A 24,468-nucleotide genomic window follows, 5' to 3' on the forward strand; every position below is an offset into this window, starting at 1 on the left:
CTGGAAGGTACTGCAGGATTTGGGGGTTAAATGTACCTAGTTCCCCTCTGAAGTTTAATCTAGAGTTCATGAGGGTCAGGAGCCAGAAAGAAGGAATAAAATAGGCAGCATGGATTCCATTGCTTGGGTCAGTGGGGAGAGAGTATCCATCCATGGTAAGCCCACAGCAACAGGGCCCAGGATAGGCCTGTCTCACCCAGGCCTCAGTTCTTCCCTCCAGTTGGAGTGGTGGTACCCTCATAGCCAGCACTTATCCACCCCTCCTCCACTTGAAGGGTTTCACAGAAATACCTTTCTTCCACAACTTTCGAACTTCTGCTTTCTGGTTATCTAAGAATAAGCTTCTCTCCAACCAATTCCTTCACTTCCTTTGGGTTCTCTTAACTCCCTCCCAACTCCCCCATCCCCACCCCCACCCCACTTTCCCCACCCCCACCCCACTTCCCCCACCCCTCCATCCCAACAAGCCCCCTTCCTTTCCCAGGTGCTGATTTGCATTTCGTTAACATGCTAATCAAGCCCCACTTGGAGCTCCTTAATGGCTCTGACTTCACGCCTGGCTAGCACCCCAGGAGGAGGAGGGAAGCTGGAATGGAGGCTGCAGGCTGGGCAGGGCAGATCAAGAACCCACCCTAAATCAAGGAATCTGGAGGTGAGGCTTAGAAGTGGCCAACAAAGTAGAAGGTCATATCCCTCACCACCCTCTTCAGCTTTTCCAAAGCATTCTGATCTGATTTCTGCACGTTCGATCATTAGAGATCCATTGATATTAACATCTAGAGAGAACCTGGGAGGAATGCTGGGAGAAGTATGGGATGGTGAGGCATGGAGTATTGGCGAGTTTGAGGGGAGGATCAATCTAAGAAGATTGGGAGCAGCCTGGGAGCCCTGAAGCTTCTAGTTATCTGGAGGCAGCCCAGGAATCCTGATCTCTAATCTTTTGGAGGCTCATTTTGCCGGTGCCATGTCTGAGGGGCAATTCACCTGGATGGAGGAACCCAAGCCACAGCTTTGAGGTGGCTGTGTTAGGAATACCCAGTAGTCCTTTTCTAGTTTCACCACCTTGCAGCTGTGTGATCAGAAGTAGCTTGCTCAACCTCTCTGTTTCTTGGTTTCCTCATCTGTCAAATAAGGTTGCTATAAGATAAAATGAGAAAATTAATGTAAAGCATATAACATGCCAGTGACCATGGTATGTGTACAATAATTGCTATTAGTAATATTATTAATATATTTTTTATCTCTTTTGGAAGAGGAGGCTAATTGCATACCAGCTGTTGTCTTTCAACTGGACAGGGAAGCCCCCACATATGACTTGTAACCACAGATGGATCTGAAAGGCATCAGAGAGCTGCACAGAGCCTACATGCCAATGAAAATTAGTTGTGGCCTATCTCTAACAAGAAGATTTTGACTTAGAGAATTTACTTCTTCAGGGCATGGGAGATCTTAGGGTCTTTCTCAGAGTTCATTCATTCAGACACTTAGCAGGCATCATTCTCAGAGCTAATGATAGAGCAATAAAGAAAGACTGAGACTCTGCTCTCATGGAACCTGACTTCTAGAAGGGGAAGATAAGTAAATATGCTAACTGGGAAATATCACGTAGTGCTAAATCTATGAAGAAAGTAACCCCAGGGTTACATCCATGGAGAGGGAAGTCCTGTTAGAGGTGATATTTATTTAAGCAAAGACCTTAAGGATAGGAGTCACCCATAGAGCTAGGGGGAAGAGAGCATTCCAGGCCCGGGAACAACTTGGGCAAAGGCTGTAAGGTGGAAATGAAGTTGGTGTGTTTGAGCCAGCAGAAAGAAGCCTAGTGGGCTGGAGCCTGCTGGGGAGGTAGGGTGGAGAATATTCAGATTCCTCTAGGTAGGCAGGCATCCGATCTGATAGACCCATTTGTAGAGCAGAGAAAGTTTGGATTTTATTCATAGTGCAGCGAGAAATCATTATAGATTTCAAGCAGAATATAGTACAGTTTACATTTTTAAAAGATATTTGCCTGAAATTTGCTTCAAAACAACACAGCTAAGAGAGGAAGCAGGTGAAGATACAGATGAAACAATATGGGCTATGAATTGATGATTGCTAGAAGCTGGATGATGAGTACATAGGAATTCCTTTGTACTGCTTGGCTTATTTTTATGTATTTAGTATTTTTCATAATTGAGAATTAAATAAAAGATCATTCTGGCTGCTGAGTGGAGGGAGAGTAGATTGTCAGGGAACAGTAGTGGAAGCAGGAGGCCAATTTGGAGTCTTTTGCAAGGAAAAAGATGATAATGGCTTGGACCTAACGGTGATGGAGAGAAGTGAAGGGATTTGACACATGGTTTAGAGGTTGCTATTGAATTGGATATGAGGTGAGGGCAAAAGGAACATTTTAAGTTTGTAGCCTAAGCACCTGGGTAAATGGTAGTGCCAAATTGTGAAACAGGAAAGATGGTGAGGAGTAAATTCAAGGGAGAAATAAAGAGTTCTGATTTTAGACATGTTAAGTTCTGAAGCCTGTTGGACACTAAGTGAAGTTGTAAGGTGTCTGAGTTGGGTGTTCAGGGAAGAGGACAGGGTTGGAGTAGCCAGATTCAAATACCTGTTTGTGTTTCTCCCCCGCAACCTCACAGCACTGCTCCATTCATGTTTCCCATGCAGGATACCCGCTGTTAAGCTGAAATGAACCTCCAGCACTTCTCCGTCTACCATGGCCACCCTTAGCTCATCTTCCACTGCTGGCACTATCCCCTCCCCTGGGCACAATGTCCAGTCCCCACCTCCGGACACCTCCTCCTCTGGCACCCCCTCTCATCCTGTCACCAAAGATTCCCCTGCTGTCCCCTCCAACTCTGAGAGCATGAGGCCCTCTGAGCCAGGGGGACAGCCCCTGGAGTCGGTCTGTGGCCTCGTCCCACCAAAGGAGATAGGGAAACCCCAAGAAGAGCCTGACTGTGGTTTCTTCCCACCAAAGGATGTGGGGGTGGAAGAGGACAAGAAACTGGAGGAGGAAGGAGAAGGGCTCCCTCCTGTGGACCTAAGCAACCACTTATTTTTCACAGCTGGTGGCGAGGCCTACCTAGTGGCCAAGCTGTCTCTGCCAGGTGGCAGTGAACTTCTGTTACCAAAGGGCTTCCCCTGGGAGGAGGCAGGCATCAAGGAAGAGCCCAGCCTGCCCCTCTATGCCCACCCACCCCCTGCACACCTCACTGCCCTTCACATCCAACATGGCTTTGACCCAATCCAAGGCTTTAGCTCTTCTGACCAAATTCTGTCCCATGATACCTCAGTGCCACCTCTGGCCACCTGTGAGGGAAGGGATGGAGCCTTCTGGAGCTACCAGCTGGCTCCAAATCCACCCGGAGATTCCAAAGATGGCCCCATGGAGAGCAGCAGTAGCGAGCACAGAGCACTCTTCTGGCTCTGCCTCCTGTGCCGCCTGGGTTTCAGCAGGCCCCAGACCTTTATGGGTCACACACAATCTCATGGGGTAAAGCTAACTCCTGCTCAATGCCAGGGCCTGCTGGGCAGCCCAGCCATGCTCCAGGAGGGAGGCAAGGGCTGCATGGCTCTCGTGAGCTTTCTGGAACCAAAAGCCCCTGCTTGCCCCCCTTTTGAAATACCCCTTGATGATAGCAGCACAGTGAACATGGAGGCGAATATAGCCCAGGCTGAGGATGGCCCCCCTGAGGCAGAAGTCCAAGTCCTTGTCCTGCCCCCTGAAGAAGTCATGGCTCTCATCCCCCCCTCCCCAACCACAACCTCAGCCACCTGGAAACCCAGCCCAACCCAAGCCAAAGAATTGCCAATGGCAGCAGGTGAGGCGGGGCCAGATTGGTTCCCTGAGGGGCAAGAAGAGGATGGAGGGCTCTGTCCTCCACTCAACCAAAGCTCACCCACCTCCAAGGAGGGGGGCACCCTCCCTACCCCAGTGGGCTCCCCTGAAGACCCCAGTGACCCACCACAACCTTACCGTCTGGCTGACGACTACACCCCGGCCCCTGCAGCCTTTCAGGGCCTCAGCCTTTCCAGCCACATGTCTCTGTTACATTCACGCAACTCCTGCAAGACGCTCAAGTGTCCCAAGTGCAACTGGCACTACAAATACCAGCAGACACTGGATGTACACATGCGGGAGAAGCACCCTGAAAGCAACAGTCACTGTAGCTACTGCAGTGCTGGAGGCGCTCACCCCCGCCTTGCCCGTGGAGAGAGCTACAACTGTGGCTACAAGCCCTACCGCTGTGACATCTGCAACTACTCCACCACAACTAAGGGCAACCTCAGCATCCACATGCAGTCTGACAAGCACCTGGCCAACCTTCAGGGCTTCCAGGCAGGGCCTGGGGGACAGGGCAGTCCCCCAGAGGCATCACTCCCACCTTCCACAGGGGACAAAGAGTCTAAAACCAAATCGTCCTGGCAGTGCAAGGTGTGCAGCTATGAGACCAACATCTCCCGCAACCTGCGCATCCATATGACCTCCGAAAAGCACATGCAGAATGTCCTAATGATGCACCAGGGGCTGCCGCTGGGCCTGCCATCTGGACTGATGGGGCCAGGCCCTCCTCCCCCACCAGGGGCAGCCCCCACCAACCCCACTGAGCTCTTCCAGTACTTCGGGCCCCAGGCCCTAGGGCAGCCTCAGGCTCCCTTGCCTGGGCCTGGGCTGAGGCCAGACAAGCCCCTGGAAGCCCAGCTGCTTATCAACGGTTTCCACCACCTTGCAGCACCTGGCAGCAAGTTCCCCACACCTGGTAAGACTCCCTGGGCACTGTTCCTCATACCCTTTCTCCTCCCCACCCACGGCCATCCTCTCTTCCTTACTTTTTCCCAACAGCCAGTCCCCCACTTAAGTAACCATAACTCCCTATGAGCACTATTCTCCTTGTTATCCCCATATTCTCACAGGCAAACCAATCCTGCAACATTTCTTCCTTGGGCCACCAATCTGTCTCTGTCCCCTAGCCCCTGGCAGCCTCTCCCCGGATGCCCACCTGCCTCCAAGTCAGCTCCTGGGATCCTCGCCTGATGGCCTACCCACCTCACCGCCCCCAGATGACAGCCCATCCCTGAAGGTGTTCCGCTGCCTTGTATGCCAGGCCTTCAGTACAGACAGCCTGGACCTGCTGCTCTACCACTGCAGCATGGGCAGAAGCCTCCCGGAAGCTGAATGGAAGGAAGTGGCCGGTGACACCCACCGCTGCAAGCTCTGCTGCTATGGCACCCAGCTCAAGGCCAACTTCCAACTCCACCTCAAGACTGACAAACATGCCCAGAAGTATCAGCTGGCGGCTCACTTGCGGGAGGGAGGTGGGGCCACAGGCACCCCCTCACCTATGTCTCTGGGAGATGGGGCTGCTTATGGGCCAGTCTCCCCCCTGCACCTGCGCTGCAATATCTGTGATTTTGAGTCCAACAGCAAGGAAAAGATGCAGCTGCATGCCCGGGGTGCAGCCCATGAAGAAAACAGCCAGATCTATAAGGTAAGGGTGGGGCGGGAAGGGGCTGGGATTTAAAGGGCCTTGCACAGAGCCTAAGGGAGGTTGCGGATTGAGGGAAGGGATGCAGAGTGGGGAAATGAAAGAAAAATCTAGGGTGGCAGAAATGAAGAAAATGGAAGATACACCAAATAATAAATTATATAGAGAAAAAGACCAAAGGACAGTGGATGCTAAGGGAGTAAAACTCATAATTTACTCAGCTCTTCTGGTGTTTGGGACTGGAGGGAGGGGTTCATACCAGTTCAGTCCATCATGTCACCAGAAGTTCAAAAGGATGGAACAAGAGTCCATTCTCACACTAGGAGCGAGGACAGGATTGGCAGGAGGAAGAGATTAAGAAGAGAAAAAAGCAGTCGTAGGTGACCATTGGAGGGAAAAATGGTGCTCACGGGGGTGGAAGGGATGGGTGGAGAGGGTATTGCTAGCTAGGATCCTTTGGGGGAGGCAAAGGAGTCCTCCTGAGATGAGGGGAGTCTCCTGGGCCTGAGCCAGCCTCTTCCTTCCTTTTAGTTTCTGCTAGAAATGGAGGGAGCAGAGGCAGGGGCAGAGCTGGGGCTATACCGCTGCCTATTGTGTGCGTGGGAGACACCCTCCCGTTTGGCTGTGCTACAACACCTGCGCGCACCTACCCACCGCGATGCCCAGGCCCAGAGGCATCTGCAGCTGCTGCAGAATGGCCCAACATCTGAGGAAGGACACTCAGCTCTTCAGAGCATCCTGAGCTTCAGCCATGGGCAGCTCCGGACTCCTGGTGAGGAAGAATGGGACTGGAGAATAGGGGCTGGGCAGGGAGGGCAGCCAGTGCTGGGGACACTGATCAGAAAGAGTATAATAGAAGGGCAGAAGAATGGGTCTTTGGGCCATCATTATCAAATGGGAAAAGACTAGTGAAGGGTTGATGCGATGGAATGATGGAATGGGAGTTTCAGGAGCACTGGGGATGCCAAGGAAGAAGGAGGATGGGGAGCCAGGGGCTCTGGGATGGAGGAGGCAGAGGAGAGTAGGAACTTGGCTGAGTATAGAAGAGAGAACAGGAAGGAAGGAGAGGAGGAATCACCCAGTGATCCTGAGTAATGACTGTCTTAGCAATGTTGGGTGCTTGGGTGTGGCAGGGCAGGGATGGGGAGTACAGCAGGCTAGAACTGGTCAGGAGGAAGAGAAACGATTAAAAAAAAATGAAAGGATGGAATCCATTTCTTGCTGGGCCAAACTTATGGGAAGTAGATGAGAGCTGTGGGGATGGTCCAAAGGCATCAGGGATGGAAAGAGGCTTTTGAACAAGCTTCCCAGCCTCTACCAATCTCCTAGGGAGTTTTCAGCCCTATGACTGAGCTTAGAGTCCCCCTTAGGCAGCTGAAGTTATACAGGCAGAGGCCAAGAAAAGCCAGAAAGGCGACTGTTGATCCAGAGAGCACAAGAGAAGAATCTGGAAGGGCTGTCAGAGGTGGGCATGGGCATCCCGGCTTTATAGAGGCCAGGGGTGGGCTAGGGTGAGGGCTCTGGCAGCAGGAACAGGGAACAGGCAGCATTGACTGTTGCTAATTGAATTGCCAATATGCTGGCTGGAGTTAAGTGCCGGAGGGGCCTAGATCAATAGCTAACGATCCTGGCGCAAGGCTGAATGGAGTTAAGGAACTTTAACACTTTAATTAGGCTGCCACCGAAAATAAATTCCTACACATCTGTCAATTTCTTCCTTGAGTGGTAGTCTCCTCTCCGGGCTAGATCTCCTGCTTCCTGCTCAGCGGAGCCAGCATCCATTCAGCCTCTGCTTCTTTCTTTAGTGCCCCTCCCACTCAACTTCTGTGACTTTCTGCCTCCAGGGCTGGTCAAGACAGTTTGGTCCTATTTCTGTTGCCTACTACTGAACTTATTTCCTCATTTAAAAAATTAAGGGGCTGAATTCACATGAGATGGTCTCTTAGGCCCTAGCACTTCTAACACTGTAATTTTTCCCTCACTTTCTGCATATATTGCTTGTTAGTTTCTTTTTGCCCTTTTCTGCCTGCTGATTTATCCACCTTCTCAATCTCATTGACTTGCTGCTTGGCCTGCTCCCTCTGCCCTGCCGTTTCATCCCTTTAAATGGACTTTTCCTCCACCCTAAACAGGGAAGACTTCTGTCACCCCTTTAGCTGAACCATTCAACCCTGAAAAACCCCAGAACAAGACAGAACCATCAGGTGAGTTGCTTATCTGGTCGATTGTCCCTCCATCCCTTTCCAACCCCACACCCCCACAAGCATTACATTCTGAAATATGCCTGGGACCTTATAGTGATTCATATACCCAGCCTCCTCTGCAGAAGGAGCAGAATTCTGATCAAAGAAGGAGTTCGTAAGAGGGGAGGAAGGCTGAGCCACAGAAGGCTGGGTGCTCCCCCTCTTTAAGGACCCAAACCTCCCATCTTGCCAACCTGGAATCAGTCCCTCACATATCTATACTGAGAATGTAGCTCTGTAACTTCCTGCCCTTTCTTGTTTTCCCTAGAGCCCAAACATTTACCCTGGAAGTGCTCTGCTATAAATCAGGTCATCTTGAGGGCTGAGGGTCTGGGAAAGGAAGAGGCAGAGCTATCACAGAGTCTCTTAATCTCCTCTCATTTCATCCTCAGCTTCTGAAGAGACAGAGAACAAGACTGGCCCTTCAGGAGACAAAGCCAACCAGACCATGGTCAGAACTGGGGTAACTGGGAAGAGCTGCTCATATGCTAAAGACAGAAATTTCAGACTGACAGCCAATTTAATCTTGTCATGCCTGTGACTGACTTACTCAGAATACCACACTTAGATTCCACCTGGGTCCAGTTACATATGGTCAGCAACACACAAACAGAAGAGCTGGCCCCAAGGGGTAGAGCTTCAAGGGGGAGATGACAAGGAAGGGGTGGAAGGATTTTGAAGGAAAAGTGAAAAGATAAACTGTTGAGGATAGGAAAGATTAGAAGTAGGTGAAAGGAGAAGGGGAGGAAAGGAGCAACAAACTGAAAAGAGAAAGGTGGGAGGGGAAACTGTCTTCCAGCTTTTTTCCTTTGCTTAGCTAAGAGCAAGAAGACAACTAACTAGACACAGATGTTCAACTCCCACAGGAAGCCCTGAACCTGGGTGAGCCTGAACCTTGGCACCTTCTCTCTCCTTTCCTGAAGGAATTCCAGGGGGTAGAGGCACCAACTAGGATGATTTACCCAGACAGCAAGTCCCACAGATCTCCAGATCCCCAGGTCTCAGACCTATTCCTGACCTAAATAGGACCCAGGAAAAGTTTAGTTCTCTGGACTGAAAGTGTTGGTTTTGAGGGAGTTCCCAGCTTCTGGTCTTGAGATGTCATCCTCTACCTTGAAGCTCTCAAAATTGGATTGGATTTGGACAAGTCCACATTTCAAGGGTCTCTGCAGTAATGGTGTATATCCTCAGGTTCCCTTTCTTCCTAACTTCTATACCTTCCAATAGACCTACTCCAGATGTCTGCTCCAAGGTTTAGGTTAAATGAGTATCTGGACAACTTTCTTACCTTTCTGGCCATGCCTTCCTTGACATGCAGCATGAGGGAGGAACCCAGGCCTGGACCAATGGCACAGGTGACAGGAGAGGAAGCAAGGAGCCAGAAATAGGAGACTGATTTGAGGCAGCAGCAAAAGGCAGGCTGGAGGTCAGGCAGTCTCATAACTAAGGTGGAAGGGAGAGGCCTCTGATGGCCCCACCCCAGCTACCCAGGCCTCACCTCTCTGAGGTTTAGGTGTGAATGAGAGAAGTCCAGGGCAGAATTTTCCCGGGCCACTGGGGGAGCTGTGGCAGTTGTTTGCTTTAAGAAAAAGAAAGAAAGAAGGAGCCAGTGAGCCTTGGAGAGACAGAGTAAGCAGGGATGAGGGAGGTTCTGGATCCAGAACGTATGTAGAGGAACAGAGCCATTCATGGAGAAGATACAGGCGGAATGGGGGTAGGTAAGAGAAAAAAACCAAACCCAGATGGAGAGAAGTACAGGGTCATGCTGTCAACCAGAAAACTGAGACAGGGAAAAAGAAAGATCAAGGAAAGAGAGAAGCCAGAATAAAGGAAGGGCATCAAACACAGAAGGTAGGCAAGGTAGCAGCCTAACCTAGGCCTTTTTCCCAATCTAAGGAAAAGAGGGAGGAGCCAGCTTTCAGACTTGTATATAGCAGTTGGGTCCTATGTGATACCTTCCTATCAGGCTTGCTCTTCCTAAATTGGGAATGGGGGATAGTGCATCTGAGAACCCAAAGGGTTGGGTCAGTGGCTCCCACCCTTCCCCTAACACTTTCTCCACCACCCATTTGTGCCCCCCCCCCCCCCCAGGTATATTGCTGTCCATTCTGCAGCTTCATGAGCCCAGAGTCCAATCAGGTGAGGGCTCATGCTCTCTCCCAGCATGCGGTGCAGCCGAAGTACAGGTGCCCACTGTGCCAGGAACAGCTGGTGGGCCGGCCTGCCTTGCACTTCCACCTCAGCCACCTTCACAATGTTGTACCTGAGTGTGTTGAGAAGCTGCTACTTGTGGTGAGTACAGGCTGGGTGAGGACCCGCTCAGCAGGCCCTGTCAGTGCTATGCAGGAGGGGAGAAAGAGGCAAGGGGTATTCAGGCAAATGTTTTTTTTGTTTTTTTTTTTTTAACATGGGCAGGCACCTGGGAATCGAACCCGGGTCCTCTGGCATCACAGGCAAGCATTCTTGCCTGCTGAGCCACTGTGGCCCACCCATGGCAAATGTATATATTGGGGAGAAGGGTGTTGATAAAGAAAGTAGCATTTTGCAGATTTGAATTTGAATTTAAGATTCAGAGGGAACTTCAGAACTTATCTAGCTGCCTCTACTCATGGATGAGCAAACAGCATTCCTCCCACTTTCATTAAGTCCTGAGAGGAGTGGCTCAATAGCTGGCATGGGCCTGGGAGTCACTTCTCATCTGCACACCTTTGAGGCCAAAGCTTTGAGGCTTTGAGGAAAGTAGCTTTTGGCCTGGGAAAGAGAGAGCCAGATAGAGGAAGTAGGCTGGGTCCACTCATCTGTGGGTAAAGCAGAAATTTGGCGGCAGATTTGCCCAGAGAGGAGGCCGGATATGTGGAGAATGAGCAGGGCACAGGTGCAGGTATGGAGCACAGAGGTCAGCAATAGGGGAAGGAGTGGTGGTTGAATCATTGGGATTTCTTCCATTACAGGCCACAACTGTGGAGATCAGCTTTCCAACCAAAGTGCTTCATGGGCCCACTCTGAGCCCTCTGGAGGATGGCCCAGAACCCCTGACTCCTGGGCCAGAGCTTGCACCCAGCAGAGACCAGACATCGGGTAAGAAAGGGAACAGAAAGCCTCACAGGATATAGGAAAGAGGAACGGGGGTCCATGAACCAAGAGGGTCTGAAGATACCTAAGGCAAGGGCCAGTTTCTCTGGATTTTGAAGGGGTGGGGTCTAGCATAAATAAAGGTCCCTTCTCATTATAACCCATTCTCTCTCCCCTAGGAGAAGGCCCTAACTCTGAAGCCAGTCCAGATCCTCTTCCTGAGCCTCCCCCACCCTCGTCTGTGGCCCCAGAAAAGCCCATAGGAACCCCTGACCAACCCCTTTCTCCAGCTCCATCTCCAACCCCTCAACCTGATGGTCACACTGAAGTGGCTCCTCCACCCACCATGGCTGAGGTAGAAGAGGGAACTGTTGGGGAGACCCGCCCTGCAGAGCCCATGCCAGCTGACTCTCGCCACCCTCTGACCTATCGGAAGACCACCAACTTTGCCCTGGACAAATTTCTTGACCCTGCTCGGCCCTATAAGTGCACTGTGTGTAAGGAGTCCTTCACCCAGAAAAATATCCTCCTGGTTCATTATAATTCTGTCTCTCACCTTCATAAGATGAAGAAGGCTGCTATTGATCCTTCTGGCCCTGCCCGGGGAGAGGCTGGTGGCCCACCTACTACCACTGCTGCCACAGACAAACCCTTTAAATGCACCGTCTGCCGAGTCTCCTACAACCAGAGCTCCACCCTGGAGATCCACATGCGATCAGTTCTGCATCAGACTCGCTCTAGGGGGGCTAAGACTGAGGCCAAGGCTGAGGGACCAGAGCGCAACCAAGAAGACCCCAAGGAAGGCGAGACCGAAGGGGAGGTGGGCACTGAGAAGAAGGGCACTGACCCCAGTGGCTTCATATCTGGATTGCCCTTCCTGTCCCCTCCTCCTCCTCCCTTGGACCTCCACCGATTTCCAGCCCCTCTCTTTACTCCACCAGTCCTGCCCCCTTTCCCTCTGGTACCTGACTCACTGCTTAAGCTCCAGCAGCAGCAACTGCTCTTGCCCTTCTACCTCCATGACCTCAAGGTGGGGCCCAAGCTGGCACTGGCTGGGCCTGCACCCATGCTGTCCCTGCCAGCTGCTACCCCTCCTCCCCCACCCCCACCCCCCAAGGCTGAGCTGGGTGAGCGGGAGTGGGAGCGGCCCCCTATGGTTGAAGAGGGGAATGAGGCAGGGCCGTCTTCACCACCCCACCCAACACCCAGTGAGGCAGCCCGCACTGCAGCCAAAGCTCTTCTAGAAAACTTCGGCTTTGAGCTGGTGATCCAGTACAATGAAGGGAAGCAGGCTGTGCCCCCTCCCCCGGCTCCACCCCCACCAGAGACCCTGGGAGGTGGGGACAAGCTGGCCTGTGGGGCCTGTGGAAAACTCTTCTCCAATATGCTTATCCTCAAAACGCATGAGGAGCATGTTCACCGCCGTTTTCTGCCCTTTGAGGCCCTGAGCCGTTACGCTGCTCAGTTTCGAAAGAGCTATGATAGCCTATACCCACCCCCCACAGAGCCCCCTAAACCTCCCGATAGGTCTCTGGACACACCTGTTCCCCAACTGGGCCCACCCTTCCTGGCCCCAGAGCCTGAGGCTATGGGGATCCATCCCCCTGAGGAAAGAAACCGGGCAGGAGGCCGATGGCCCCCAGAGGAAGAAGAAAACTCCAGAGGGAATCTCCCTCCCCTGGTACCTGCAGGCCGCAGGTTCTCCAGAACCAAGTTCACAGAGTTCCAGACTCAAGCCCTGCAGTCTTTCTTTGAAACTAGTGCCTACCCCAAGGATGGAGAGGTGGAGCGGCTGGCCAGTCTCTTGGGCCTAGCTAGCCGTGTGGTGGTAGTTTGGTTCCAGAATGCCCGCCAGAAAGCACGCAAAAATGCCAGTGAGGGTGGGCCTGTGCCAACTGGAGGGACTGGGGGAGTCTCTGGCTGTAGGCGCTGCCACTCAACCTTCTCCTGTGTTTTTGAGTTGGTGCGGCACCTTAAGAAATGCTACGATGACCAGCCCCCCGAAGAGGAAGAGGAAGAGGCAGAGCCAGAAGAGGAGGAGGAAGAGGTGGAAGAGGAAGAAGCAGAGGAGGAACAGATCCTTGAGCCCCCAGCAGCACCTGAGGGTCCATCACCAGAACCTCCAGACAGGGAGGAGCTAAGCCCAGCAGAGACAACAAAGTCAGGAGGCAAAAAACCTGAAGGGAAGGCTGCTTCCCCTTCCCCAGCCCACACCTGTGAACAGTGCGCCACATCTTTCCCCAGTCAGGAGCTCCTGACCAACCACCGCCGACTCCATTTTCTGCCATCTGTGCAGCCTAGTGCTCCTCCCCACCTTCTAGATATGCCCTTGCTGGTATTTGGGGAGCGTAATCCCCTGGTGGCAGGTGCTCCACCAGTGCCAGGGCTACCCCTCAAACGGAAGCATGAGGATGGCAGCTTGTCCCCCACAGGCAGTGAGGCAGGGGGCGGAGGGGAGGGTGAACCCCCCAGAGACAAGCGCCTGCGAACCACCATCCTACCTGAGCAGCTGGAGATACTGTACCGCTGGTACATGCAGGACTCCAACCCAACACGCAAGATGCTTGACTGCATCTCCGAGGAGGTGGGGCTCAAAAAGCGAGTGGTGCAAGTCTGGTTCCAGAATACCAGGGCCAGGGAGAGAAAAGGCCAGTTTCGCAGCACCACTGGGGGGCTTCCCAGTCCAGCCGTCAAACCCCCTGTCCACCCCACATCTACACCCTTCTCCAAATTCAATCTCTTGCTGAACAAGGTGGATGATGGGACTGGGAGGGAGGCCCCAAAAAGGGAAGCACCTCCATTTCCCTACCCCACCATTACCCCTACTCCTGGGCCCCTGTCTTTCCTAACACCTGGGAAAGAGGCTCCCACCCCAACATCAGAGTCACCCCTACCTCTCCCACTTCCCCCTCCACCCAGTGAGGATGAAGTCCTAGAGGAACCTTCTAAAATTTCTCCAGAGAGTGAGGCTTGCAGTCCTTCTGCAGGGGATCTGAGTGATTCATCTGCTTCCAGCTTGGCTGAACCAGAGTCCCCTGGGGTTGGGGGAACCAGTGGGGGCCCAGGAAGTGGGACTGGGCTTCCAGATGGAATGGGACAGCGACGCTACAGGACGCAGATGAGCAGCCTGCAGTTGAAGATCATGAAGGCCTGCTACGAAGCCTACCGCACTCCTACCATGCAAGAGTGTGAGGTGTTGGGGGAAGAGATTGGGCTGCCCAAGAGGGTCATCCAAGTCTGGTTTCAGAATGCTCGTGCCAAGGAAAAGAAGGCCAAACTGCAGGGGGCAGCAGTTGGGGGGGCTGGGGGCAGCAGTGAGGGCCCCTTGGGAGCCCAGCGCACAGACTGCCCCTACTGTGATGTCAAATATGATTTCTATGTGTCCTGCCGAGGCCATCTCTTTTCCCACCAGCACCTTGCAAAGCTCAAGGAGGCAGTCCGAGCCCAGCTGAAGAACGAAAGCAAGTGCTACGACTTGGCCCCGGCACCCGAGGCACCCCCAGCCCCCAAGGCCCTGCCAGCCTCCACACCTGCCTCCATGCCCCTGGGGTCTGCCCCAGCCCTGCCTCGCCTGGCCCCAGTCCTCTTGTCTGGTCCAGCTCTGGCCCAGCCCCCGCTGGGCAGCTTAGCTCCTTTCAATTCAGGTAAGTGAGGAGGTTATGGAGGGTTGGACTTCACAGAGCACCTCCCCCCTAATGACATGCTCTCCTTTTCCTTCTTGACTCTTATCTCCAATCTCCTACGGTTTTCTCTTGCTTCGGGCTCTTGGGTGATAGAGGAGGGGAAGCAGGGGAAGCCAGGTTGTGGGAATGGGTGAGTATGTGGCTGGAGGTGGCCTACAGCAGGAAGGATGATGGGGGCAGGGGGTAGCTAATCCATCACACATTTCATTTCATTTTCCTAGGCCCTGCAGCCTCCTCAGGCCTCCTTGGCCTTGCCACTTCGGTCCTGCCTGCTACCACAGTGGTCCAGACTGCTGGCCCAGGCCGCCCCTTCCCTCAGAGACCCATGCCCAACCAAACCAACACCTTGACAGCAGGCACCAGTGACCCAGTCCTGGGCCTACCTACTGAGCCCTCAGGGGACAAGGGATCTGGTGAGCGAAAGCCAGTTGCAGCCCCCACCAACTCCTCCACTGATGCCCTCAAGAACCTCAAAGCATTGAAGGCCACTGTCCCAGCCCTGTTGGGAGGCCAGTTCCTGCCCTTCCCATTGCCTCCTGCAGGGGGAGCAGCACCACCAGCTGTCTTTGGCCCCCAGTTGCAGGGGGCCTATTTCCAACAGCTCTATGGTATGAAGAAGGGGCTATTTCCCATGAACCCTGTGATACCTCAGACCCTTATTGGGCTGCTCCCCAATGCCCTCCTCCAGTCAACACCCCAGCCCCCTGAGCCCACAGCCACAGCACCTCCAAAGCCTCCTGAACTGCCTGCTCCAGGAGAGGGAGAGGCTGGTGAAACCGATGAGCTGCTGACAGGCAGCACTGGCATCTCCACCGTGGATGTGACCCACCGCTACCTGTGCCGCCAATGCAAGATGGCATTTGAAGGGGAAGCCCCAGCCACCACCCACCAGAGATCTTTCTGCTTCTTTGGGCGGGGCCCCGGGGCTTCCGTGCCCCCCCCACTGCGGGTGCCCATCTGCACCTACCACTGCCTGGCATGTGAGGTGCTGCTGAGTGGACGTGAAGCCCTTGCCTCCCACCTGCGCTCCTCAGCCCATAGGCGCAAAGCGGCCCCACCCCCAGGGGGCCCAGCCATCACCGTCACCAACGCTGCCACTGCTGCCACAGCAGCTGTGGCTTTTGCCAAAGAGGAAGCAAGATTACCTCACACGGACTCCAACCCAAAAACTACTACTACCTCTACACTTCTAGCTTTATAAACAGATAAACCAAGATGGGGTTGGGGGGAGGACAGGGGAGGGCCTCAGGATTCCCTCTCTTACCCCAAGGGGTATCCGGTGGGAGCCCAAATCCCTCACCTCAGCCCTCGAGTCTGCCCACCTCATGGGAATCTTTACATTCCCACCTCAGTGGGCTTCACATACCCCACTTCCAGCAGAGTCCTGCCTCTTCCCCCTACCCCCACAGAAACACACTCTGATCCTAACCCTCAATTCTTGCAGATGTACCCTTTGCCCTTCCCTGTTTTCATAGACACACCCACCCACCTTGCCATCCCAATTATTTGTGTGTATCTGCCCTGCCCACCCCATTACACATAATCTATCCTTGGTTCCATCTTCCTACAATCTTTTCCCTACCAAATTCCCAGCTATCCTTCTCCAACTCCTAAAAACACATGCACACATGCATATACATGTTATCCCATGCCATTCCACTAACAGAAACACCAAAAAAAAAAAAAAGAAGAAGAAAAAGAAAGGGGAAGGAAAAGAAATCTTGCCACACCCCCTTCCCATTCCTTGTCTAGAGCACCATACTGCTCATAAACTCATTCCAAATACCAGTTGACTCCCAAGTTCGGAACCTGGGATGGGCAGGGAGCCCACAAAACTCTAACCAAACTGGAGGTTGGCGGGGGAGAAGGGCTCCCAGCTCACTCTCCCCACACCCTCCCTCCTAACCCTCTCCTCGCTGACAGCAGGGGAACTTATGGCCTGGACTCTAGAGGAAGCCGCCAGGAACCCCTCTGCCACTCCCCACCCTGCACCTTGGGAACTGCAGTAACTTATTCTCAAAGGCTTTAAACACAGAGATCCTCTCAGCAGCCGTGGGCCCGCCCCCTGTCTCAGCCCTGCCACTTGGGGGTCCAGCCTCCAGGACCGGGTGATGCCCACCAACGGCAAATCCAAAGTTCTTTTAAAAAAACTGAAACACACACACAACCAAAAAATAAGAGCGAGAGAGAGCGAGCGCACTTGCGCATGAGAGATGGAGAGACCAGAGGAATGAACTAAAGGAAAACATAAACTTGGAAAAGCAGAAAAAAAAAAAACCCTCTCCCATCAAACAAGTGTTTTTTTCCTGTTTGTATCACTTCTCCCCTCCCTCCCCTGCCCCAATTTAAGGGTTTCTTTAAACCACCTCGACTTTGGAAGATCAAATGGCTTTAATTCCTTGCCATGGGTGTGGTGATCCTCGTGGGACTGAAAGCAGAGGAGCCCTTCTGACAAGGCCCAGTTGCAGAGGCAGGACCTGGTAATGGGAGAAGAGCCTGGAAACTGGGGAGACACATCCCTGCTCTCTGAATTGAGTATTTAGTAGGACAGGTAACATCCCCTCATTCTCAGCTGTGAGTTTAAAAAGTCTGTCACCAAAAGTACCTTGGTGATCCCATGAGGAAAGATGTGGATGGGGTAGCTGGTTTCTGATTCCTGGGCCTGCTTCCCTTTTGCCTGCTACTGTTTCCTCTCATTTCTTTCACAGACCCCTACTCCTGGTGACCCCTTCACATTTCTAGCCACTTCTTAAACTTTCTTTAGCTTTGTTGGGTTCCTTGTTTCCCATCTGCTTTTCTTCCCCCTCCTCCTCTGCTCCCACTCCTGCCTCTACATCCCATCCTATCATAGCCCAACTCCTCCTTAAGCAGCAGCTGTTGGAGGCACCCCCAAAGAGTCAGCCCTGTCCATTAGTCTCGGGGGGTCTGAGTTCGTGGTGGATGAGCACAGAGATGAATGAAGCACTTTTTAATAGAGTGATATCACCAAGAGAACCAATGGGAGTTGACTTAGGAGAGGGTTCCCCACCCCAAACCTAGATGGTTTCTGTAACCAAAGCCCAGGTACAATGACAGAGGAGAAGCAGGTGTTTTACTTTGGCAAAGAAAAGCCTGCAAAATGTTTGCATGTCCTCCAGACAGTTTCTACTACCCATACCCCTAAGACCTCCCCTTTCCAGGCATTCTCCTTCCATCCTTTCTCTCCTTTGTGCTTCTTCTACCACCATTATCCATTTAATAGTCACATACAAATTCAACCAGCCCCAGGATCTAAGTTTTCTGTCTATAATCAGTCATTCCACTTTGTGAACATGTTAATACTGAAGTAGTGGCTTATGTGCAGAAAGATGGGAGGGGAGAAGGAGGGGGAGAGAAAATTCTGCTTAATCCTCAGTCCCCATATATTCTGTGAATCTCACTTTTAGATCATTCACTTCTAAAATTTTAAAACTACAACTGCAATTTGGGGGTGGGGTGGAATTAGTTATTCTGATGATACCAAAAATACCAGTTACAAAAGGAGAGAAATTAACCCATGGTGGTCTTATTCTTGTTGGCATCTTTCCCCACCTTTCACCCTCTCTCTTGTTCCCTTCCTTCCCTATCCCTTTCTCCCTCCTGTTGTAATTCCGTGTATAAAACTATTTTCTTAGCAGCATGTATATGAGGAAAGCGACTTTTTCACTCTGGGCTTTCTGGGAACATGACTTGTATATAAAGGTTAAAAGCAAAAAATTTAGGGAAAAAGAGAAAAAGAGGAAGCGTTTTAAAGAAAACCTTGGCAAATACCTGGTATTGGGTTGGGTTTAGTTTGAACTATGCTTATTTTCACCAGGAGTTAATATAGCCAGAAATCCCTCCTCTCCTTGCCCTCCAACACATTTTCTCACTTATACCAAAATGTCCTGGCCTGGAGAAACCGATAACATTTACAATATTAAACAGGAACTGACTCTACTCAACTATACTTACCTGAAACCCTATAAACTGGGGGGCAAAGGACAGCCTGGCTAACTTTGCAGATTTAGGTAAATCAACATGGCTCTTGAGGGTACATCACTCCATGTTCTTAGTGGCTGGAAGCATTCCTTTTTCATACCAGGAATCCTTAACGGCAGCATTCCTACTCCAGAGAGAGATGCACTTTGGTGGGCAGAGGCTGAGTTGGCCCAGCCCAGTGCAGAAAGAGAAAGCTAAAGGTAAATGTCAAATCACCAGAATTATATTGTATGCTTCTCCCAGGGTGTACAGACCCAACTCAAGAGCTTGGCACATCAACAACCTCACTTATAGAACCACCACCACCACCCAAAAGTGTGTCTGTACCAGTATCTCATAAGATTGGTATTCCATGGTTTGGGGCAAAGTCCTAGGGTTTCTAACACGTGGGTCCTAAAGAAGCACCCAAATTCTAGTCCACCCAATTTATAAGAAGGGTCAGTGAATACAGAAGGTAGAAATCATCTGGGCTCCCTTTGCCCCAAACCAGTCAGCGGGAGGATGTCTTGGTGTTCCCTATCCTCAACTAGGAACAAAAATTAAGTCTGTTGGAAGAATATGGGAAAATGTGAAGCTTTTGTGGTCAAGCAGGATAGAGTTTACAACAAGACCATAAAAAGAAACCTGTTCTTCCCCTGCCCCTTGAGCTCCTGGAATGTACATTCTACTAAAGAAGCATGCACAAGAACAACAACAAAAAAAGCCAATTATTCTAGATACAATAGCATTGATATTCTTGAATCCTATTTGTTCCTTAGTCATTTTTAGGGCTTAGAGACCTGATTACTGATTCCCCAAATATCCACCACCCTGGTCCTTCCCTTTGTTTTAAGATATTTGTTTTCACCCAATTATTCACCCCTATGTAAATATTCACACCTGAAATACAGAGCTCTTCATGTATAGAGCAGCACCAAAGAAACAAACATGCATACTCTAGAAACAGCAGCAGAACCAAGCGGAGAGAGCTACAGGGTTTCACACAAATGCCAGCAAGCATGGGGCCTCATAGACGTTTAGGCACAAGGGACATGCCCCCTGACCCATCATCTGTGCTCCCTTTAAGTAGAAGCACCCTCCAGTATATACTATAAGCAGAAAAAGCCAAAGGAAAATGTAACCAGTATAAGGAAGGATGACCAAATGTTGAAAATTAACCCATGAGCAAAGAACTTTAAATTCTTCCAGAGTGTGATGCTATAGCTAGGGAGAGGGGCAGAAGGGAATCAGGAGGAAATTTATGGGGAAACTTACATATCACCCTGAAACACAGGTAGACTGGCCTGGAACCCTGTGTAACTATAAGGGCCAGATACTGGGGAGCTGTTGTGCGAAGCTCAGATTGACTGGTTGGGAGCAGCTAGTTAGATATTTTTAAGTCATGATATTTTCTAGGTCTTTCTTTCTAGGAAGAAATATCTTGATTCTAAGCATACTCTTGCTACAATGACAAAGGCTATAGACCCAGCCTTGGGGTTTACAGGATTGTAACTTCCGTACACTATGAAATGATCAGATGAATGAAAATGCTTAAAGAAAGAAGATATTTATAGAAGACCTAGACCATGGCTTATCAAGTTTGGGGACAGATTTGATGTGATCTCTGAGGAAATCCTTTCTTAGGAGAAACTATACTTTACAGGAAGAACATAAAATTGGGCGAGGACTCACCCAGTCACTCTCCTTGATATAGAGGACCAAGACAGCCCTCCACACAAAGGATAGGCAAAGGGAAATATTCCTCCCTGTCAGTAGTCTGAGCCCAGTGTTTCCTGTAGCTACACAGTCAAGGAGAGGCATCTAGCTAGAATCTAGGGGGTCAGAAGTTGAGTGATTATATGTGTACCAGAAAGGTGAACCAGGTCCAAGGAGAAGGAAAAAGGGAGTATAGCACATGGGATCAACTTATAACCCTACCTAACCGTACGCATATTCTGTATGTTTCTTACACAAACGGTGGCTAAAACACAGAAACAATCAGCAGGGATTCAGCAATGCCTACCTCTATAGTCCCTCCCTGATGTTAACCCTGCACCATGTCTTCTCAATTAGACTTGAAGAATAGCCTATACTGTGTGCACTTCTCACACCAAGCACTCAACCAACAGCATAATCTGCAATATGCTAAGTATCAGTAATAGGTTGGCCTTGTACTCTGCTGACCCTTCTTACTTCCACTACCAGGACCCAAACCTGCCCCTAGGAAAAAATGTGACTGGGACCCATCCTGTACCTAGCCACAGAATACTTACAAATCTGACTGGTACATAGAGAACAACACAGCAATACTTCAAACCTACTGGTTCTCAATGGTGAGGTTTTAGAAACACATGGAGAACCAGCCATCAGAAGCTGGGGGTGAAGGGAAGAGTAAATTTTGAAAACACTCTCAAAGGGATTATCTGTGATTACTGCTGCCACAGAGAATCACTGTTCTAACAGTTATATTTGCCTTATTGGATCTCACAATCTTTCTTTTTCCTCTGTTGCCCCCACCCAAAATATACATTCACATATCCCAAAACATATATATCACAGGCATGACAGCATAGAGGCATGAATATAGTTGGGGAGGAAATAAGAAGAAAGATGCAGAAGGCATGGGAAATCTAGACTAGATCAACTGTGACTACTACCTCTTAAATGAGGATTTCTCAAAGTTTCATCCATGAACCACCTGAAAACTTGTTCAAAATGTACATTCCCAGACTACATCTCAGAGCAATTGAATCAGAAACTCCCAACGTGAGTCTATGTTCTCTGGAACATGAAAACCTCTGGCTTAGAGAACTCAGTGCCATATATATCTGTGATCTGTCCCCAACTTCCCTGTACCTAGGACCCACCCCTACTACCACACAGGAACCTATCATTACCTCAGATTTGTCTCCTTCTGACATGACCCCTATCTACAGCATATTGGAAATCTGACTGTGTTGGTCATTCTCAAGCAAGAGAAAAGATATAAACATTGTCCACTCACCTCCTTGGCTGAGCACCTCATTGCTTTCTCCTCTGCATGGAAACCATCCTGATGATTCTGAAGCTCCATCCACTTCCAGGGATGCTGAAATAAAAAACCTCCTGGCTCTGAGCAGCTCAGCGCATCATGCACAATAGTTTTACTTCCCTCTGGACAGGTCCTATCTCCCATCTGAGACACCCAGCCTCCCCCAACATCACCCACAGTCTTATCTTCCACCCTAAGGTCTTCCACTGACCCACAGTCTTTGTCTACCCAGGATTCAGGGAAAGCCTGACCTGCTAAAAATTTTCTAGATGGGGGTCTAAGGTGCAGTTTTGTTGCATTTCCAATGGCACTGCCTCTGGAGGTATAGTGCTGATGTTTGTCATACTACAGATGCTGAGGGTTCACCTAGGGTCCTTCCTGTCTATCAGGGCTCATTTCTGATCGTCAATCTCCCTTCCAAGATATGGAAATCTACCCAACTACAAATAGGATGTCATTGAGGAATTTTTAAGCATGCTAACTCCTTGAACAGTCAGATCCCAGGTGCCTTTGTCTCCCTAACACCTGCCTACTTCTCCAGGCCTAGAATACCTCTTCATCTCTCTAAGACTGTTAATGAATATGGACCTTTTAACAAAAGAGAAAAGAACTGGTTCATCTTAACTAAGCTCAGTCAACCACAAGGTACAAGGCAGAATGAAATACATACAGGTACAAACCACCCCACCAGCCAACAGCAAGGCCTTCTTCCCTTCCCCATCTCTTCTGGTATCATCTTTGTGACAGTGTTGTTGTCTGGCCTCTCTCCAGGCTCTCATTTTACCCTCATAGGATTTCTCTGTCCTTGCTGCCCAGAGGGGTAGACAGTCTTGGATCTTTGGGCATGCGGATAGCCTGTACCCTTGTCCATCTGTGCTCCAGCTTCCCTTTGCACAGTTGCTCAAACACTATGAGTATGGTACCATCTAAATTGTCTTTCTAGGTGACAATGAGGGTAGGAGTGAGGTGGATGCCTAGCTGAGAGGAAGGCAGAGTTGGGGTTGGTTGGAAAGCCCTGACTCAACCCAGCTCTCAGGGCCTCCTTCCAGGTCACTTTCCAGAACAGAGCCCCACCCAATGCCTGGCACTCCTGGGTACACTGCCCCTCTCACGGCCACCAAGTGGCAGTCGTGAGCATGTTTGGCAGCTTTGGGTTTGCTGCAGTGCCAGGATCTGAGACACTGTTCACGTGCCAGTGCAGTACTGCCAAGCATGGCAGCATCCAGTTGGTTGGATGCCAAGCAGTAGGACCCAGGTGGTGATAGAGAGATGAAAGAGGAATGGGGGAAAATGGAGGGGGAGGAGATGAAGGCACTAGGGAGAAAATCCGACACCTCACTTGTTGGAGTCCAAATGGGATCCACAGAAGGGTGCCTTTCCCCTAGATCCCAACTCAGCAAGCAAGTGCTTCCCTCCCTTGCTGTACCCCCAACAGTGACATATACAGACCAGGCAAGAGGATTTGGCCATCTTCAGCAGGGAACTGGCTGGCAGCCAGGCAGTGCTGCCAGCCGCTCTCCATCCTCCTTCCTTGGGGTCCTAGAAATGGCGCACTTCCTCCTTTGTGTCCTCACGCCTCTCTCCGTCTGTTGCTCTGTTTCCCAAGCCTAGGAAGGAACAGGAAGAAGGTCCTGGCAGAAAAAAGTCTCTTCTTCCGAACGACACATACATGCACGCACATGCACACACAGCATCTTGCCTCCTCCCTTCCCACTCCTGGCACAACCCTCTCAACCAGGCTGGCAAGACATTGCTTCCCTCCCCCACTCCTATAATCCAAAGCTTGTGCCAGGCTCCAAAAGCAGTGCCAGTGCTCACCCACCTCACAACCCAGTCACCTCTGTGTTGTCCTCTGTGTCTCACAAAGAGCCAGATTGCCAGCCCAAATGAATTTTCCCTGGGTAGCAGTGGCACAGTTCTTCCTCCCTGGCTCTTAGACTCTTTCTTGGTACTTCCTTGTCTACTCTCCCTACCATTTTACTTTCCCATGCTGGAAGAAAACTGACCACTTCATAGCCCAAATTTCTGAACTGAGTTGCTAGAGGGAAAGCAACATCAACCACACATCCCTGCCCCTCCTCCCTGCCTTCTGGGCGCCCTCATTTCTCATTGCCCTAGCTCTGGGCACCTGTCTGACAGATGTGATGCCAACAAGTCTTTTATATCAAGCCCTCTTCCCAGAGTGCCAGGACTCTTGCCGCCACCTCCACCCACACTTGCCCCCTCCTATCTCCACGGGCACAAGGGTGGCAGCTGCTGTGCCAATGCCTGTAAGCAGGCAGCATGAAACAATTGATGCTCCCTTTTCTCCCTCCCAGGTCCCAAACCTCTTCTCTTCTTCTTCCACTCCATCCCTCTGTCCTTCTGGTTGGACACTGGATTGACAACCGCAATGCCAACCCCCACCCCGTGCCCAGGAGGCTCACATTCGGCACGCGCTTACGCGTACATGTACGCGCACGTGTGCGCGTGCACACACACACACACACACACACACACAGCCCCATGAGTGCCAGGCAGCGGTGGCAGACACACAGCAATGCATGGTGACTGGTACCCGAGGAGGCAGCCAGATTCGGCACCTGATCCAGCACCCGTTTGGGATTGGGTGGGTAGGCAGGCAGGCGGGCAGGCGGGCGGGCCAAAGGGTGATGGAGGCAGACGATGGCCCTAGGTTGGCAGCCGATGGAGCTGGGAGAATGGAGGGAACAGATGCTCTTTGCCCAGCTTCCCTCCCTCTCCCTGAGATCAGTGCCAAGCTGGGGGGATGGGGAGAGGGGAGAATGGGGGAAGGGTGGCATTTGGAGAGCTGGCAGGCGGGGGGGAGCTGGGTCCGCCCAGGCTGGGCAGTGCCGGCACTGGCTGCCGCCTCTCCACTTTGCCATCTGTCTCGCCTCTCTCCCCACCCCCTTTTATTCTCTTTTTCTTTCTCTCCCCTTCAACCACAGCCAAACAAAAAGAGGAAAACAGGGTACTCATCCTGC

General features: G+C 51.2%; 1 protein-coding gene across 11 annotated transcripts in view; it reads left to right on the forward strand.

Moving 5' to 3' along the window:
- The window catches only part of ZFHX2 (zinc finger homeobox 2), a 30,433-nt gene extending 12,006 nt beyond the window's left edge, over positions 1 to 18,427 (forward strand). For 5 of the 11 annotated variants that reach the window (XM_077127156.1, XM_077127149.1, XM_077127151.1 and 2 more), the window contains exons 2-10: positions 2,656 to 4,751; positions 4,963 to 5,480; positions 6,009 to 6,249; positions 7,610 to 7,681; positions 8,113 to 8,183; positions 9,812 to 10,012; positions 10,672 to 10,798; positions 10,972 to 14,436; positions 14,697 to 18,427. In XM_077127156.1, the coding sequence (XP_076983271.1) occupies positions 2,705 to 4,751; positions 4,963 to 5,480; positions 6,009 to 6,249; positions 7,610 to 7,681; positions 8,113 to 8,183; positions 9,812 to 10,012; positions 10,672 to 10,798; positions 10,972 to 14,436; positions 14,697 to 15,676 (7,722 nt within the window). In that variant the 5' untranslated portion in view covers positions 2,656 to 2,704 and the 3' untranslated portion in view covers positions 15,677 to 18,427. Of the gene's footprint in view, positions 1 to 484; positions 653 to 2,655; positions 4,752 to 4,962; positions 5,481 to 6,008; positions 6,250 to 7,609; positions 7,682 to 8,112; positions 8,184 to 9,811; positions 10,013 to 10,671; positions 10,799 to 10,971; positions 14,437 to 14,696 lie in introns of all 11 variants that reach the window. The other 6 variants (XM_077127150.1, XM_077127154.1, XM_077127153.1 and 3 more) reach the window with 4 other exon arrangements.
- Positions 18,428 to 24,468: the final 6,041 nt, after the last annotated feature.

This window comes from Tamandua tetradactyla, chromosome 14, assembly GCF_023851605.1.
Source record: "Tamandua tetradactyla isolate mTamTet1 chromosome 14, mTamTet1.pri, whole genome shotgun sequence".
Classification (NCBI taxonomy): domain Eukaryota; kingdom Metazoa; phylum Chordata; class Mammalia; order Pilosa; family Myrmecophagidae; genus Tamandua; species Tamandua tetradactyla.